The sequence below is a fragment of the Vitis vinifera genome, chromosome 18 (assembly GCF_030704535.1).
Source record: "Vitis vinifera cultivar Pinot Noir 40024 chromosome 18, ASM3070453v1".
NCBI classification, from domain to species: Eukaryota; Viridiplantae; Streptophyta; class Magnoliopsida; order Vitales; family Vitaceae; genus Vitis; species Vitis vinifera.
The window spans coordinates 36156916-36170595 of record NC_081822.1 but is presented as its reverse complement, the minus strand read 5'-3'; the positions used below and the strand labels follow the sequence as shown (position 1 = coordinate 36170595).

At 32.9% G+C, this 13680-nt stretch overlaps 1 protein-coding gene across 8 annotated transcripts; it reads left to right on the top strand.

Annotated features, from left to right (window-relative positions):
* Positions 1-5114: 5114 nt before the first annotated feature.
* On the top strand, positions 5115-9971 carry LOC104878711 (F-box protein FBW2). Of its 8 annotated transcripts, XM_059734712.1 has the most exons (6): positions 5116-5329; positions 5448-5541; positions 7541-7653; positions 8669-8889; positions 8973-9027; positions 9175-9971. In XM_059734712.1, exons 4-6 carry the CDS (start codon positions 8715-8717, stop codon positions 9737-9739), a joined length of 795 nt encoding a protein of 264 aa, XP_059590695.1. In that variant the 5' UTR covers positions 5116-5329; positions 5448-5541; positions 7541-7653; positions 8669-8714; the 3' UTR covers positions 9740-9971. The 8 variants fall into 8 exon arrangements, with proteins under 8 accessions (XP_059590689.1, XP_059590695.1, XP_059590696.1 ...); XM_059734713.1 differs by lacking the exon at positions 7541-7653 and having other exon boundaries at positions 5427-5541; XM_059734710.1 differs by having other exon boundaries at positions 5119-5329; positions 8669-9027.
* Positions 9972-13680: the final 3709 nt, after the last annotated feature.

Genomic DNA, 13680 nt, shown 5'->3' with positions numbered 1-13680 from the left:
GGCTTCGGGAATCCTCTTCTTCTTCTTCTCTTTAGGGCTACGTCGAGGCTGTAGAGGCATCGAAGAGGGTTAATTATGGAGCGGAAGGCGAGTTGGGTCAGTTTACATCAAGCGTGGGGCGGAACAGAGCTGTGTCGGCTTTCGGAGGCTGGATTGAACCTTCTTAGGACTCGGTTGACGCTGAGACAGGGAATGGGTTAGCTTTTGTCCCAATGGGTCGGACTTTACGAGTCCTTTTGAGAAAAGGAGTGTCTGTCACCTGGAAGAAGGGGGAAATGATGAAGGGTGGAGTTCAAGCAATCTTGCGAGGTTCAATCACTGCTTGGGTATGCCGACGAAAGGCTTCGAAGAGGAAATTTTGTACTTCTTAAGGAGAATGAAGGGGATAATTGAGTAAAAGGGTAAGGAAGGGGTGACTAGGAAGACGAGTTTAAAATCTTCAAAATCCAGTAGGGAACTCAAGAAGCTGGAATGGACTATTAGCTACAAAAAAGCAAAAATAGGTTCTAACATGGGTATTTTTGGAGGGGCTTCAGGATCAAGGTGTAAATGAAGATAAGAATTCTATCGTGGAATGTTATAAGGGCAAATAATATGGATAAAAGGAAGATTATCAAGTCAGTCATTAAATCCTAGAGAGTGGGCGTGGTTTGTTTACAGGAAACTAAAATTAAAGAAATGACTACGAGGCTTGTTCGTAGTCTAAGGGTGGGAAGAAACATAGAGTGGAGAGCAGTCAATTCTAGGGGTGCAGTTGGGGGTATTTTGGTATTCTGGGACAATAGAATAGTGGAGCTGGTTGACTGGGAAGAAGGGGTTTCTCAATTTCGTGTCGGTTTAAAAATTGTGTGGATGGTGTAGTGTGGGTGTTCACTGGTGTGTATGGGCCGGTATGTAGTAGAGATAGAGAGGATTTCTGGGAGGAACTTGGGTCAGTTAAAGGGCTATGGAGTGACCCTTGGTGTGTGGGAGGGGATTTCAATTTGGTAAGGTTTCCAGAAGAACGCAGTAGGGAAGGTGGGCTTACTGCTTCAATGAGGAGATTCTCAGAAGTGTTAGAGGATTTGGAATTGAGGGATTTTCCTTTAATGGGAGGACCGTTTACTTGGAGAGGAGGCTTGAATAACCAGGTCCAGTCGAGGCTGGATAGGTTCTTAGTGACAGACAACTGGGATAATCTATGCAATGGGGTTGTGCAAAGTATTCTCCCCAGATATGTCTCGAATCATTTCCCGGTCCTCCTAAAAAGAGGAGGGTTGAAGAAGGGACCTTCCCCTTTCAGATTTGAGAATATGTGGTTGGAGGAGGAGGGTTTCAAAGACAAGATGAAGATTTGGTGGGGAAGTTTAAAATTTACAAGGACATCCTGCTACATTTTAGATGCTAAATTGAGGGCCCTTAAAAATATTCTAAAGATTTGGAATAAAGAAGAGTTTGAGATCGTTGAGACTAAAAAGGGTGAAGTTCTTATGCAGGTTGAGCATTGGGATGAAAAGGAGAAATATGCAGCTTTAAATATGGAAGAATGTGAAGCAAGAAATGGAGCAAGGGAGTCCCACAAGTCTTAGGTGATGAGGGAAGAGATTTTTTGGAGGCAGAAGTCTAGAGAGTTGTGGCTGAAAGAGGGGGACAATAATACCATATTTTTTCATAGGATGACAAATGCTCATAGTAGAAGAAACTGGATGTCCAGGTTGAAAGTTAATGGCTGTTGGCACTCAGAGGAAAATAATTTAAAAAACAGTGTGGTGGAGGCGTTTCAAAAGTTGTACTCGGAAGAAGAGGGGTGACGCCCTAATATCGACGGGTTGTCCTTTATGGGGTTAGATAACAGTGAGACTGAGGGGTTGGAGAATCCTTTCTTGAAGAAAGAGATGTTTGAAGCTCTTACAGATCTAGGCAAAGACAAAGCCCCGAGATCGGATGGTTTTACCATGGCATTTTGGCTTTTTGGGTGGGATGTGGTAAAGATTGAGATTATGCGCTTTTTTAGATAATTTCATGAAAGGGGCAGATTTGTTAAATCTCTAAATGCCACCTTCTTGGTTTTAGTCCCTAAGAAGGGAGGTGCAGAATATTTGAAAGATTTCAGTCCGATTAGCCTTGTGGAAAGCCTTTACAAGTTGTTGGCCAAGGTGTTAGCAAATAGAATCAAGAAGGTAATGGGAAAAGTGATTTCGGAACCCCAAAATGCCTTTGTGGAGGATAGACAAATTCTTGATGCATTTTTTTATTGCAAATGAGGTTGTGGATTCCAGGTTGAAAAACAATCAAGGGGGTGTGATGTGCAAGTTGGATATAGAGAAGGCCTATGATCACGTCTGTTGAAAGTTCTTGTTGGCGTGCTCAAAAAAATGGGCTTTGGGGAAAGATGGATTAAGTGGATAAAGTGGTGTATCTCTATTGTAAGATACTCTATTCTTATAAATGGTTCTCCCTCGGGATTTTTCCAAAGTTCAAGGGGTTTGAGACAAGGAGACCCCTTATCCCCTTATCTGTTCGTGATAGTTATGGAGGTGTTTAGTTGCTTAATGAGAAGGGCCATTAGTGGGGGCTTTTTATCAAGGTGGAGAGTAAGAGGTAGGGGTGGAGAAGGGATTCTGATATCTCACTTGTTTTTTTTTTTTGTGGATGACACCTTGGTGTTTTGTGAGGAGTCTCAGGATCAGTCGACGAATCTAAGCTGGCTTCTCATGTGGTTTGAGGCTTGCTCAGGGTTGAGAGTTAACTTGGACAAGAGTAAGCTTATTCCGATGGGGAGATTGAATGATATAGAGGATTTAGCTTTGGAGTTGGGCTGCAAAGTGGGTGGTTTGCCTTCCTATCATTTGGGTTTGCCTTTGGGGGCACCCTTCAAATCAAAGGTGGTATGGGATAGTGTTGAAGACAGGTTTCGGAAAAGGCTGGTTATGTAGAAAGGACAATATATATCAAAAGGGGGAAAACTCACCCTAATTCGAGCACTCTATCTAGTTTGCTGGTTTACTTCATGTCTCTTTTCTTTTTTCCCAAAAAAATAAGGCTGAAGTTGGAGAAGATTCAGAGGGACTTCCTGTGGGAGGGGAGGTGCACTTGAACAGAGGTCACATCTTGTTAGGTGGAACTTGGTTTGTCTGGAAAGAAAGAAAGGTGGTTTGGGGGTGAGAAATTTAGCTTTGATGAATAAAGCTCTCTTAAGTAAGTGGAATTGGTGCTTTGCCATTGAAAGTGAGGCTTTGTGGAAGCAAGCGATCAGTAAAAAATATGGAGTAGAGGATGGGGGATGGTGTACTCGAGCCATAAGTGGGAGGCATGGAGTAGGGCTTTGGAAAGTTATTAGAAATGAGTGGTTAGGTATGAATAGCAGTTTAGCCTACCGCGTGGGTAATGGTAGGAGAGTGAGATTCTGGAAAGATAACTGGTGTGGAGATGAGCCCTTTTTGTGAGTCCTTCCCTTCTTTACTTGCCATTTCCCTGGCTAAAGATGTCTGGGTATCGGATGTGTGGAACCCAGATGGTGTAGGGGATGATTGGACCCCTCTTTTCTCAAGGGCGTTTAATGATTGGGAAATTGAGATGGTGGAACGGTTTATGCTAAAAATCCAAGTCTTTAGGGTGCAAAGGGAGGACAAGGATAAGGTGGTTTGGACAACATCTAGAAGTGGAGATTTGTCAATCAAGTCGTTCTATTCTATTCTGGAGCCTAGAGGATTTGCTTTGTTTTCTTATGATAGTATTTGGAGAGCGTATATGCCTCCTAAGGTAGCTTTCTTCGCTTGGGAAGCCTCCTGAGGCAAAATCTTAACTTTGGAGCAACTCCAAAGGAGAGGGTACTCTTTGGCAAATAGGTGTTTTCTTTGCCTTTCTGAAGCAAAAACGGTGGATCACCTTTTACTTCATTGTGTTAAGACGCGGGCATTGTGGAATCTTCTTTTTTCTCTCTTTGGTGTGGCTTGGGTTCTCTCTAGTTCAGTTAAAGAAACTCTCGTTGGATGGCATAGAGCGTTTGTGGGGAAAACCCGTAAAAAGGCGTGGCAAATGGCCCCCTTATGTATATTTTGGTCAATATGGAAGGAAAGAAATTTGTTGGCTTTTGGGGATGAGGTGTTTTCACTCCAAAGGCTAAAACATTCTTTTATATGTAATATGTGGTCTTAGGTTAGGGTGTTTATAGTTTTGAGCCCTTGTTCTCTTGTTAGCTTTTTTGAGTGGCTAGGATCTAAGTAAGGGTAGGGGTTGTTTTTTCCCCTTCCTTGGTTTGGAGTCTATGGACTGCTTTTGTATACTCCCTGTATACCTAGAGGGCACTAGTTTGGTGTCTCCTCTTTCTGTTTAATATATTTCTCTTTACTTATAAAAAAATATATATATACTTAATAAGTTAAGGAAAAAAGTAGCAATTTTAGGATTAATAATAAATATGCACACATTGAGGTTCAAATATATGACCTCATGTCAAACAAGACTTTAAGACTATATTAAACAATCAATTTTCAAAATACTTAAAAGATTAGAGCTAATAATACATATCATGTACTCTAACATTGATATCATAAAAAGTCAAAAAAAAAAAGTCAAGAAAAAAATAAAAAATCTTAAAATATCATCTCTATATTTTTCTTGAGAAAAGATGGAAAGATTTAGGAAAAAGTCCATTTTTGATCACAAATTTATTTATTTTATTTTAAATTTTTTCATTAACACTCAAATAAAAGAAAAATTTTATAATTTTTCATATTTCTTTCCTTTTGTTTTTTCCTCTATTTTCTTTCTCAAACTCTCTTCCAACAAAACATAGCACTAAGTTTTTCATCTCCTTAATTCAAATGTAACTAAATTATAATTAAAAATCTAATACAATCCACTTTGTATTTCCAAAATTAACTTCCAAGGATTTCCCATCTACTGTTATTATTCTTTCTCCCCTTATTTTTCTCCATTTTTTTAACTTTCCCTTTCTCTTGCCCTTTTCCTTCTTTACTCTTCCTTTTTTAACTTTTCCTTTTTCTTCTTTACTCTTCAGCCTATCCCAGAAGAGAGCTTAAGCACTAAGCAGAAGGGAGCACATGGTTGCTGTCATAGCAGATGCCCCTTGTCCACATTAAATTGACCAATTAATAATTAACCTAAGGAGAGGTATCCATTTCCAGACCTTCAAAGTTCAAATATATCTATCACTTTTAAAAGGGGATAAAGTTTTAATAGTGTATTATCTTAGTGGATGGGAGGAAAAATCATTTCCTTTTCGGACTACTCTCCCTTTAGTCTTCAGTCTGCAACCTTTAATCGCTCTCAAACAGAGATATCCCCATTACTGTTGCTGCTTCGGTTTCTCATAGATCAACTTCGGGTATGTCCATTATTTTACTTTTCTTCTTAATTTCTCTTCATTCATCAAATTTTGCTGCAAATTTTTCTTCTTTTTTATTTTGGGTTTTGAAATTTAGTTGATAGACTAAGAATATTAGATCTGTGATGGTCAAAATTCCTCACGTTGAGTTGGATCTATATAAAGCTCTCCCCACGACTCTTGCTGCTTCAGTTTCGATCTCATCAGCTTAGGTATATCCATCATTTTACATTTCTTACTTCTCTTCGTTCATCAAATTTTGCTGCACTAGTTAGATCTATATGAGGTTCAAGCTTCAATCCATCAATATCATTATGTTTATATATATATATATATCAATTAATTTCTTCATAATATGATCCATGAAAATCAATGATATTTAGCACACACTCTAAAGCTATGTTTTGGCTCTTGAAATTATTTAAAAGAAGAAAATATTTTAAAAATTATTTTCTATTTTTAAAAACATAAAATAATTTTTAAAAATTCATAACACTGTTTGGTTATTATTCTTTGTTTCCAATTTTTAAAAACAAAGTAAAATAAAAAAACAAGTAAAAATTGTTTTTAACAAGTTTTAAAGATAATAAAAACACATGCATATTCTAATATTTCTCTTCTACATATAATTATTATTTTTTGATTTTTTTTTTGTTAAACAAATTAACTCCAAATTAAACAAGACATAATGTATTGGATTTGTTAACAATTCTACTAATTTTTAAAAATAATTTAAAATTTAAATAATAACCTCATTTAATACAAAAAAAAAATTATGAACAAAAATTGGTTTAAAACAACTCTATTGTTTCTTTTTTTTTTTATATAAAATCATTATTTTTCGATTTTTTTTCATTAGGCAAATAAACTTCGAATTAAATAAGAGTTAATGTGTTGAATTCATTAACAAGTCCAATAATTTTTAAGAATAATTTAAAACTCAAATAATAAACTTATTAATACCATAAATTTATGGATAAAAATTAGTTTATAATGACTCTATTATTTCTTTCTTGCATATAATTAAAATTTTATAAATTTTTCCATTAAAAAAATGAACTTCAAATCAATGTTTTTTATTGAATTTATTAATGAGTTTAATAATTTTTTAAAATAATTTAAAACTAAAAAATAAGTCTAATTATTGAAAAATAAATAAGAGAGAAAAACCGATATACCATGAGTCATGACTTCATTATTATTTATACACACAACAGTTTTTTTTTAAAAAAAAAAAATCACTAAGTAAATAGAATATAAATTGAGTAAAACATAATTAATGCTTTAACTTTTTTAATAATTTTTTTTCATTTTTTATGAATAATTTGCAATAGAAAACCAATCCAATTAATTATATATATTAAATCAAAATATTCTAAAATATTATGTTTAAAATTGAGTACTAAATGTGTGCATATATAATATAAAAAATTGACTCATTTATATATTAAAAAGGTAAAATTTTATTCGTTATTCATTTTTAACCAAAAAAAAATGCAAAGATATTAATATCCTTATGTTTCTAACATATCATAAAATAGTATATGTTCTACTAAAAATATAATTTATGATTTTATTATAATATTTCTATTTATGTTTTACTAAAAACTATTTATTTTTTTAATTAATTTGTAATTACAAAATTATTTTTATTTTCAATAAGGCTTCAATTTTTAAAAACATGCATAAGATCAAACAATAAATTAAAAATAATAATAAAATTAATTATTTTATTTTTATTAAAAATAAATATTAAAATTATTTTTATCTTATAGTAATTTTTGTTTCACTAGAATAAAAAAAATTGTTTCATAATTTTAAAAAATATATTTATCTTTAAATTATACGTATATTTAATTTTTATTTTTTAATAAGACTTAACTTGAATTTAATTTCATATTATTATAAATCAAATTTATAAAATAAAAGTAAGACATTATTTTTAAAAACAATATAAATTCTTTCATTCAAACAAGTTTCTTGTTTTTTTATTTTAAAAACCTATTTTTTAAAGTATCCTTCCAAACATCATTGTTTTAAAAAAAACATTTAAAAACTATTTTTTGTTTCCTATTTTAAAAAACAGCGCTTGTCGTAAAACTTTTAAAAATAATTTTTTTTTAATGGTGTAACTTGGTGGATGTGAGGAAAAATCATTAATTTTTTTTTTTTTTTTGGGCTTTGTCGCGGTCTTCTCTCTTTGGTGTTCAGTCAAGTCAACGAAGACAAGCCTCACTGATTTTATAACCTTTACCCTCTCCTTGGTCACTGAGATCACCCCACAACTCTTGCTGCCGCTTCAGTTTCTCACAGATTAGCTTTAGGTAAATCCATTATTTTGCATTTCTTCTTTCTCTTCATTCATCAAATTTTGTTGCAATTTTTTTTTCTTCTTTCTTAGTATTTTTTTGCTTTTGAAATGTTTAATTTTAGTTGATGGAATAAAAATCTAAATTGATAATCAAATTCCCCATGTTGAGTTGGATCGATTTGAGGTTCAAGCTTCTATCCATCAACCTCATTCATACATATATATATATATATATATATATATATATATATATATATATATATATATATATATATGCAATCGTTCTTTGCCAGTTGCTGCTTATTATTTTGTATGATATTATTGGGCTAATTTTTCAATTTTCAGTTTTGTTGGAAGATGGGTGTTGTTCCATTAATTTAGAATCTACTTTAGATCGTAAATTGTACCAAACAAAGCATGAGGCCTGTATGATATATTGGTTATTTTCACAAATTTTTTACATTCATTATGGACCAATTCCTTTAGAATCTCAATTGAGAATCGATGATATTTAGATAAAAAAAATTCCTTTTGTCTAGTTGTGTATGGATCCTTGGGCACATTGAATGTTGAAATCGATAATGAGAGTAGGAAAAATATTTCGTTCTATGTTCATTAGGGATTTTGGATTAGAATTACAATAAGAATAGGAAGTTGATTATCATAGAATTAAAACTTGTACTTACAAGGATTTTCATTATCCATTCTTGCACTTAGAATTTTGATTCATTGCCATTGTCGTTCTTATTCATTCCAACTTGGGCATTTAAATACTGGACACATCTTAAGATGCTTTAGTTCTATGTATGGTATGTATAGCTTATATTCTCTGTTCTCGGTTTTGTTTACCTGAAAATTGCAATATCTTAAGGATATATGTGGTTTCATGGGGCTGTTATTTTAATATAGACTCGCATTTAACCTATATGCATGCAACTTTTTCTTGAAAATATTCCAACAAAAACCAGTATGAAATAGCATTAAAAAGACGGAAAATTTGGGATGTGATTTTTAATTTGCTCTCTTAGATGGAGGAACGAAAATGGGAGGAGTTAAACATGGATATTTTGGTGAATGTATTTGGAAGAGTGGGAATGGAGTCGTTGTTGTTGGATGTTCCCTTTGTATGCAAGCCTTGGTATAAAGCGAGCCGCGAACCTCAGTGCTGGGGGCATCTTATTTTTCCTGAATACATCAAACCTGACGATATATGGGAAGAAGACAGCCCCGACAGGGGCTTTGCAGAGAGGTTAGTGACTACATATCAAGAAAACTTGTCTGTCACTGCATTCATGAAGTTCATAGTTAACCGTAGCTGTGGATGTGCCACAGTCATCAAACTCCCCAAACACTGCACCAAGGAGGCACTGGAGTATATTGCAAACGAGTAAGGCATCTTGGCTTTTACATTATTATATTGAAAAACATCATCATTTTGACTTTAAGATATAGTTCTACAGAGCAGTACTTATTGATCTTAAAATTTTCCAAAATTCAAGAAGTGGCTTCATATGAAGTGAATTGTGATTTGTAGGTGTCCCATATTAAAGGTTTTGGATGTGGGTTTGTATAATTCTTCTATCAAACATATTATTCCAAAATTTGTAAGCAAGTGGAAAAGCTTGGAAAGGATGAGAATAGGGAAATTTCACGTGAAGTCTGTCCTACGACTCCTACCACAGATCGGTCTTCACTGCAACAACTTCATTTGGCTATCAGCTCCATATTCCTACATTAGGAAAGATGAAGCATTGGGCATAGTTGCTTCACTGCCAAAACTTAAGTACTTGGATCTACATGGAGCAGACTTTGAGAAGGAAGCTGTAGTGATGATATTGCAGGGCTGCAAACAGCTTGTGCATTTAGACATCAGGGACTGCCGGGGTTTTCGTGGTGATGATGCCGAGATATTGGAGCTTGCTTCACATATTCCTTCATTCATGTGTGAAGGGTCGAGCATAGGACTTGGGGAACTATCCGCTTTTGTGTATAACCGCGAGGTTGCTCGCGAGGTTGAACACGAGCTATTCTGCGATAAAATTTGTCACGACGACTGTGTTTATGCTTTTCATTTCGATTTTGATGATTTATTAATTTGAGGGTTTGTGAATTCAGTTGAAATTCAAGTGGGCTTGTTAATAAGCTAGAGCGCTGTGAAAATACCTCGCATGCCTCTTTATGTACTGTAAGATGAATTATTAGCGACTCCGAAGGGTTAATGCTGTTCTAGCTAGGCTGCAAAATATGCTAATATTGTTTTGAGTTTTGTGTAATGTCATGTAAATAATGCTTTCAACTACAGAATAAAACTATATTTGACTTTGGTTTCTATTGGTAATTTTCTCCCCATTGGTTTATGTGTCTTGATGCAATAGATCAATCATGCATGAGCAATCTTTCATGGAACTTATGGGCATTTAGGATCAAAGCTATAAGTTTTCTGAAGGTCAATGTGTCTAAAGATAATGTGGTATGACTCTGATTGTGTGCATGAAATCTAACACTCTTGTCATCGGAATTATGATTTCAACTTTTGGATCAGACTTTGATCATTTCACTTGAAATCAATTGGTGTAGTAGGGTGGGTCAAACATTATATGGCTTTCAAGATCAAACCTAGAAGTCTTGTCTTAAAAACTATTATTTGGGTGACTCATCCTCGATTTAGAGCAACATTATTTCATTGCAACATGAAAATTATATGAAACAAGAATTAATTTTCATAAAGTGATGATAGCCTATACATCCATCTGGTTGCTTGATTTAAGGTGAATTTTTCATCATATTTTGAGTGTAATCACATGTATTTTTCCTTTTTTATCTTAATTAATTTTCTTAAGAGAGCATTTTGGATAAAAATTCTAGGGCTAGAATTTCTTTGTGTTCATCAATCTATTTCTTGATTTGAGTGAAAGTATGAGAGAAAAAAAATAAGAAGGAAAAGTTCAAAGAAAAAAATCAGTGAAAGAAAATAAAAAATAGATTCAAAATCAATAAATTATTTTTATACATTTCTTCAAATTTAATTCATTTATTTTCTTTCATCATATAAAGAATACATGATTTTAAAATATATAAATTTTTGATTAATTTTAATTATATTTTATTTTCTTTCGTATTTTCCATTGTAAAGGTAAGCATGATAAAAACATTTTTTTTTCAACATTTTTTTCTTTTCTTAATAATTTACGGGAACTAAACATAATCTAAGAGATCATATGTAGAAAGCAATGTTTGAGAAAATTTGTACACATTGTTCCATGGTTCAAGAATAGTAATTCATAATATCATCACTAACCATACTCTATTTAACTTTAAATTGGCATTGGGTGAAAATACATTTAGTTTCACTTCAATGGGGTTTTAGCATGGGTTCTACCAACAAGTAAATTTTACTCACCTTCCTAAGATTTTGATGATTTATTAATTTGAGGGTTGGTGAATTCAGTTGAGGTTCAGGTGGCCTTATTAATAAGCTAGAGCACAATGAAAATCTCTTGTGTGCCTCTTTATGTTATGTAAGACGAATTATTAGTCATTCCAAAGAGTTAATGTTGTTCTAGCCAGATTTTTGAGTTTTGTGTAATGTCTTTATAAATAATGCTTTCAACTACAAAATTAAATTATATTCGACTTTGGCTTCTATTGGTAATTTTCTTCCCCTTTGTTTATTTGAAGTCTTGATGCAATAGATTAATCATGCATGAACAATCTATAATGGAGCTTATGGGCATTTAGGATCAAAGCCATAAGTTTTCAGAAGGTCAATGGGTCTATAGATAATGTGATATGACTTTGATTGTGTACATAAAATCAATCGGACACTCTTGTGATCGGAATTATGATATCAATTTTTTTTATCAAACTTTGATAATCTCACTTGAAGTCAATTGGTGTAATGGGGTGGGGTCAAACATCATATGGCATTCAGGATCAAATCCCACAAGCCTTATCTTAAAAGCTATTATTTGAACAACTCATCTTGGATTTTAGAGCAACATTATTTCATTGCAACATGAAAATTATATCAAACGTACTTAATCATTAGAAGTGGTTTGAGAAGATTAGATCTTAATTTTCTTAAATGATGATAGCCTATTCATCCATCACGTTGCCTAATTTAAGGCGAATCTATCATCCTATTCTAAGTGTCATTTCATACATGTTTTTTCTTCTCATGTTAATTAATTTTAATTCTTAAGAGAGCTTTTAGGAAAAAAAAAAAAAACTTCTAGAGCTAGAATTTCTTTTTGTGTCCATCAATCCATTTCTTGGTTTGATATTGATTCATACAATTGATCATTAGATCCAATTTGAAGGTTCATTTTCATCTGCAGTGGAGTGATGTTGAATTAGATGAGAATGAGAGTTTTTTTTTTTTTTTTTTTAAATTACTGATTTGCTATCAAGCAGACACATGGATATTGTGACTCTTTATTTGAGCATGGATTATTTTATTGATTGTTCATGTTTTATCCTTCTTGCCACACTGGATTTTTTGTTTTAGTATCCATGGGATATATAGATTTAAAATCCAATAAACCATACATTTTTAAAACCCTTTATACATACCAACAAACTTCCTTTTCTGGGTGATGTGAGAGACCATATTCATTATCCGATATGGACTTGACATCCTTGTCATGCCCATAGAGTTAATAAGTGCCCAAACTCCACATTTTTCTTAGTGATGATCGACTTCAATACAATGTGTAACGACCTGTAAATATTCATTTAAAGCTCTTTACAACTTTAAAATGCATTATACTTCTCCCTATCAAGCCACTGATGCTGTTATTGTATAAAATGCATAGTCCTCAAGGCTTTAAAATTGGAGCAGGTCCAAAATCAAACTGAAATGGGGTCATACAGGGCTTTGGATGACAATGTGACGGCCCAGACCAAGGCCCACAGAATTTAAAACCCATAGGCATGGACACCTAAGACACCTGCATGCTGTCAACATAAGGAAATGACGTATAACTTTTTATGAAGTGAAAATATTTTTGCACCACCTATATTTTAGAGAAATAATCGAGCCATTTGTTGAGGACAAATTCTCTACCCATTTTCTTTGAATTTTTCTGCTTTAATATTTTTCCAAGGCATAAAGGGGGACAAGTGGCATCGATGTATGAGACCAATACAATACTTGCTTGAGTTTTGAGAAATGAAAAAAAAAAAAAACTAAATAAAGAATGGGAGAATAAATTCTACGGTGGAATACCAACAATTGTGATAAAAAAATTCATGTGATGGGAAAAGATGTTGAATTTTAGGAATTTAGTGAAATCAAACACTTTTTTAATTTTTTTTTTCTTTTTTTAGTAATTTTTAAGAATCAAACATAATCTAAGAGATCATACGTGGAAAGCATTGTTTGAAAATTTTGTACACATTATTCCATGGTTCCAAAAAGAGCAATTCATAATATCATCACTAACTATACTTTGTTTTACTTTAAACTGACGCTAGGCAAAAAAATATTTAGTTTCACTTCAATGGAGTTTCAGCATGGGTTCCACCAACAAATAAATTTTACTTACCTTCCTAAGATTTGGAGTAAATACCGTTAATCACAATATATTGTTAATCTTTCTACTAATCAATTCATTATCTTCATCATAATAAAATATTGTTATCATTGTTACTTTATTCATCAAATTTTTCTGCGTTTTTTTCTTTCTGCTTCAGTTTCTCACAGATTAGCTTGAGCTAAATCCATTATTTTGCATTTCTTCTTTCTCTTCATTCATCAAATTTTGCTGCATTTTTTTTTTATATGTTCCTTCTTTGAATTTTTTTATTTTGAGATGTTTAATTTTAGTTGATAATCAAATTACCCATGTTGAGTTAGATCGATTTGAGGTTCAAGATTCTATCCATCAACCCTATCATCTTTTACAGATGAATTAAAATAAATACAAATTTTGAAAGAGAACATTATCATATATATAATGTTTGGGTGGGCACGTTTGGAATAGAAATAAAAAACCAGTATGAAATAGCATTAGAAAATATGATAAATTTGAAATATGAT